Below are 5,007 nucleotides of genomic sequence, written 5' to 3' on the forward strand. Positions count from 1 at the left end.
AAAAATTAATAAAAAAATATTCTATAAAAACATTGTTTCCTGAAAAAACTATTTTTTAAATGTAAACATGCATGAAAAATTGTTTCAAATCTCAAATTTCTGGAAAACTAAAATTTCCCATTTATCAAACGTAGCTGAGTGCAAACTTTTTATATTGTTAAACAATTACATATTACTATAAATATATATCTTCAAGCAGTTATTACAAAACCTCATCATATATTACCATACGATGTTATAAAAACATTACACTCTTGGAATAAATATTATTTTAAACTTGTTTTATACATATCTAAACTCTTTAAGGTATTGAAGTGTTATTAATCTAATTTATGATCTGTCTATCAAAGTAATTTGTGTAGTAATTTATTCCTTAAGAAAGAATGATTTTTAAAATAGAAATTTAGAAAAAAAGGTAATAAATGTTTACATAGTATTATAAAATCATAGACAAATTTTTTATTCATTTTTATTTATTCACTTAAAAATGGTTATATTTATTTATCTTTTTAAAAATTTAAGATAAAATAATTAATATTCAAAACAAGGAATTATTTTTATGAAAAAAAGTAAAATCCAAATGATGATAATGCATTTTTCTTAAATATAATATGTCACTAACTCAATGGCCATAATCAACTGGACACAAATTGTAATGATTAATTCGTATGGATGATTATAGGAAAAAAAACAAACTTATACCATAAACCAACACCATTAGGGTGGCCTGAGATATGGAGAGAATAATTCATAATTATATTTTAATTATAGAATTGAGATTTTATAATCTAACATCTCATGGTAAACTTTCATAAGAACTATCAAATGCACGGGTAAAAGCTGATGCATTTAGCAAAGGCATGTACGCTAATAAAACAAAATGGGGACAGGAAAATGTCGTTAAAAATTGTCATAAAGAATCTAATCTCTAGTCGATGTGGGATTTCAAACACACCCTCACGTCAAGATCGCCAACTTGTGCGTGAGACTATATATTATGGGTGGCCCAATAGCGGACTAAGAATAGACTCAAAATGATTTTGATATCATATTATGAAGTGGACTTTAAGCCTAACTCAACCCCATAAAATCGGCTCGTGAAGTTAAGGTTTGCATCCACTTATATACAATGAAAGACTCTAATCTCTAGTCGATGTGGGATCTCCAACATTTTTTTTTTATCTGTGTTCTAGCTAGGCCAAAGGACGACCTAAATCCAGAACATTTAAGACAATTACCAAAACCTATTTTTCTCTTGAAGTCTCTCCTTTAATATATGGAGTCGAGTATAACCCCATTATTTACCGTTTTGATTCTTCCTTAATTGAGCCACTAATGCTGATTGAACAAGATTCCATTTTCTTCTGTGTCGATTTTCCTTATTCGCACTACGTGGCTCGGCCACCGGGTTACCTGGCCCAGCATCGAGCTAGGCCCATAACTTTCCACTATGTAACGAAAATGTTACTTTTGATAATTACAAATTGAAATACATTAAATTAAATTATGTTAATGTTTGATCAATTGTGTAATGCAAAAAATTATTCCTCTTTCTAATTTTCTGATGCGGTTTGTATGAGCACTCTTTATGTAATTCATGTAAGCTAATAAAACAAAAGGGAAATAGGTGAATTTGGTTAGAGTATAAGAGTTACCCAACAGGAATTCCGCGCTCTCCGTGTCTCTAATTTTCTCGTTACACGGGGACCATGTAGTTGGTGTGGCTTACCTTTTTGTCTAACAAAAAAAAAGTGATAAAGGAGTAAGCTTATCTTGTTCGATTTATGTCCCAAATACAGAGCTTCAGACAACAATGAGGATTGAGGTAAAAGAAATACTGAAGCCCACAGAGAAGATACCAGTTAGCCGGTTGGTCTTGTCCCCAGAAAAGGTGCCACCCCACAACATTATTTCTTTACACATATTACTCAAACTGTGTCTAATAGTTATAATCAAATGAGATTTTGGACATGCACTTTGGGCTTATAATATATTATTCATTAACCATGTTCTTTCAAATTAAAGTATATGATACAGGGACAGTACCCTTGTATAACATGGCGCGTATGTACAAATTATTTTAGACAGATACCACAGATAATTTGAATTTAACAGTAGGGACGATATGTTGTAATAGTTACAAATATATGTAGGGTACAAGATGCAAACGAATACATATGGTAAGTGGTGATAACAGTTATTCAGTAAAATTGAAGCTCATATTTTGCAAAAGCTGCTGAAATCTTCAGCATGTGATTGATGGTTGTGGACCATGTTTTGTAACGACGGTAATCTTCCGCCATGTCTAGCTTGAAAACGCCTCCTCTTGTTGTCAAGACAATCAAATAACATGTATCAGCATCCTCTGCTTCTGAACCTTTGTACAGCTCTGCATGCAGAGTCATTACAATTCCTGTAGCCAGTGTTGGGAGTCATTGTGCCTTCTGATCTAAGTTTAAATAAAGTAAAAGAAATGAATATGATAGGAAAAACAAAAAAAAATGCGCATACCCTCCTTCTTGCTTTTGAATAGATTATGCTTCCTCATCATAACTACAACCTGTAGTTTTAGAGGGAGATCATTGCACCGTAAGTTAGAGAGACAAAAATATATAGCTACATTAGTAATATTTGAATTAATCATGATATCTAAGTTAATCATGAACTCAATTTCTTGACATAAAATTCATCGTTAAGATTCGTACTCCGTGCGTTTCAATAATGAAAAGCACCATAAGTTTACTTCAACAAATTAATAGATTTTTGTGTTTTTAATTTTTTCTGGGTTAACAAATGTATTATACTGTTATTATTATTATCAGCTCAGCCGGTTACTCCGTGTAAAATAGCTTTTGCGACTTTTCTGGACATGTTTTTAGTTGAAAAACTTATTGAGCCAAATAATAGTAGATACACACAAAAATTATATATGGTCCAAACCTTGGCCTCGCTGCTTAGGATTATAGATACTGATCTCGGCATGTACTTCCCTGTTTAGAGACATAATTGAAATAAGAATAAATTAGAAAATCACATGATGCTTAATAGTTCATAGTTCTTTTTAAGGCTAAGTGGATGCTACTGCAGAGTAGTTCTTTTTTTGTGTCATAACATTACCTTCTGGTGTTTCTACATATAACTCAGCACCCTGTGCAAGAATTGATCTGCCTTTTTCAAAGTCAAAATCAATATCATTGCTGTCTTCTAGGGGCAAGATAGGAACTCCACCATTCAGTCTGTTCTTGCAACCTGATCTTACTTTAAGTGTGGCTGCTCCTTTTAATGCTGCAGTTGGCCAACAGGGTTTTGGTCACCAAAGAATGGTACATAAAGTATGGTGCATGAACTCCAAAAACGAAATCAGAATTATGAGAAAGATATGTTTCCTTCAGTTCCCTCAATTGCATGTTTCTTTTGTTGGGTGAAGTGATACTTTATCTTACAAATTTATTCATATAAATATTTTTAAAACATGAGGAAATGAACCTAAAAAAGTGCCTTTTTTGATGGGGGGAGGGACACGTCAAGGACCATCTAATTTCACTTTGGGACAGGAATTTCAACACTTTTGCCACCACCGATACAAGATTTTTAGTTCCAAAATCTGTAGCCAAATCTTTCATCTGCACCCTCTCCCCTCTCCAAATAACATAAAAGCATTTAAAAAAATTGAATGAAATAAAATTAAGAATAAGGAAATTACATGTTGCAGCTGCGGCAGTGAGAGTTAAGATATCACTTGCACTTGTGCCACTCATGGCTGAGCCAATTACACTGCTAAGCTGTTCTTTCTTTGCCCCCATTGCTTCAGCTACTTTTGCACACTGTGCAGCTACCAATGCAGCCGCAGAGGCCACTGCTGCATCTCTGTCTTGGTTTGATTCCTTTTTCGAATTTTCAGCAGCAATGGCAGCTAAAGCTGCTGCAACCCCTGCAATTGATATCGCTGCATGCACCTCTGCTCTTTGCAATCTCTGGCCTTCTTTTTTCTTCATCTTTATTTCCTTAAACCATTTCTTTATTGAAACACTTTTCAGTGGTAGGATCTGCTTCCATGGCACCTGCATGGTAAGTGGTAACCACAACAAACTAACTAATGACAACTGAACTAATAATACATATACACACATGTAGCTCTAACAATGATATTGAGACAGATCATAAGATCGCATACCCATTTCTTTCGGAAACAGCTGTTGTAATTCAATTCTGGATGCATCGCTTGCTGCATCCATAACCATGACTGAAAAAAAAAAAAAAAAAAACTAGTCATGAAAGATCGAATCTCAATAAAGAATCAGTTGTTTCTGTCTTGTAATTTCTTACCTTTACATTGTTAGACTTCCATCCTGGCAAAGACCTGAAATCTGCACCATCCATTCTAGCACTCTTTTCCATCTTGTGCAAAATTTAAAAAATAAAAATCAACACCAGAGAGTAGGTGGATAACATTACAACAAATAATGTTAGATGAAGATGCAAAAACATTAAAAATTTCAAGAGAATTAATAGAAAGATAGTTATTAATATTGTATTGTAATAGTTGAAATGGTTTGACTAACCGCAGGATGAGCATTTGGGCTACCAGGCTCTAATTGTTTCATAGAGTTATTATCAAGCAGAACAAGAGATCCATGTTGAGGCTCAGGATGCAGGGCTTGCACAGCGAAGTTACACCATGCAAGTGAAAGGAAATCCATAGTCTCGGGATGTGCATCTGAAGGGGATAGATTAAAATCGGAAGCCATTCTAATATGATGAATTTTCACAACCAAAACTATATATCTTGGAAATGAGTTGAATCCAGCTACGCGGTTTTATAAATATGAATAAATGTAAGCAAGCATGCATGCATATTTATACATGCTAAATCACCATGATAACAGTATAATGATTTTGTAAACCCCACTAGTCTTACCAAAAAAGTAAAAGGGAGTGTCTTTTAAACATGCAGTATAGTATACTCAATAACCCCATTAAACAGAACATGCCACCGCGACACTGCCA

At 33.7% G+C, this 5,007-nt stretch overlaps 1 protein-coding gene across 2 annotated transcripts; it reads right to left on the bottom strand.

Moving 5' to 3' along the window:
- Positions 1-1,976: 1,976 nt before the first annotated feature.
- LOC137807390 (auxin canalization protein (DUF828)) lies at positions 1,977-5,007 on the bottom strand. Of its 2 annotated transcripts, none has more exons than XM_068608015.2 (8): positions 4,563-5,007; positions 4,327-4,398; positions 4,175-4,243; positions 3,704-4,061; positions 3,118-3,285; positions 2,941-2,990; positions 2,512-2,560; positions 1,977-2,413 (listed from the first exon to the last, which is right to left on the bottom strand). In XM_068608015.2, the coding sequence occupies exons 1-8, from the start codon at positions 4,746-4,748 to the stop codon at positions 2,202-2,204; spliced, it is 1,164 nt and encodes a 387-aa protein (XP_068464116.2). In that variant the 5' UTR covers positions 4,749-5,007; the 3' UTR covers positions 1,977-2,201. The 2 variants fall into 2 exon arrangements, with proteins under 2 accessions (XP_068464116.2, XP_068464117.2); XM_068608016.2 differs by having other exon boundaries at positions 4,327-4,389; positions 4,563-4,829.

The sequence above is a fragment of the Phaseolus vulgaris genome, chromosome 3, assembly GCF_051622355.1.
Source record: "Phaseolus vulgaris cultivar YP4 chromosome 3, ASM5162235v1, whole genome shotgun sequence".
NCBI lineage: Eukaryota > Viridiplantae > Streptophyta > Magnoliopsida > Fabales > Fabaceae > Phaseolus > Phaseolus vulgaris.

Bases quoted from the DNA above. Each gene is read 5' to 3' on its own strand.
- LOC137807390 (XM_068608015.2), bottom strand. From the start codon at position 4,748: ATGGCTTCCGATTTTAATCTATCCCCTTCAGATGCACATCCCGAGACT. The intron at 4,399-4,562 runs GTTAGTCAAACC...ATTTTGCACAAG, and splicing joins GCCCAAATGCTCATCCTGCG to ATGGAAAAGAGTGCTAGAAT. The intron at 4,062-4,174 runs GTATGCGATCTT...CTTACCATGCAG, and splicing joins GCTGTTTCCGAAAGAAATGG to GTGCCATGGAAGCAGATCCT.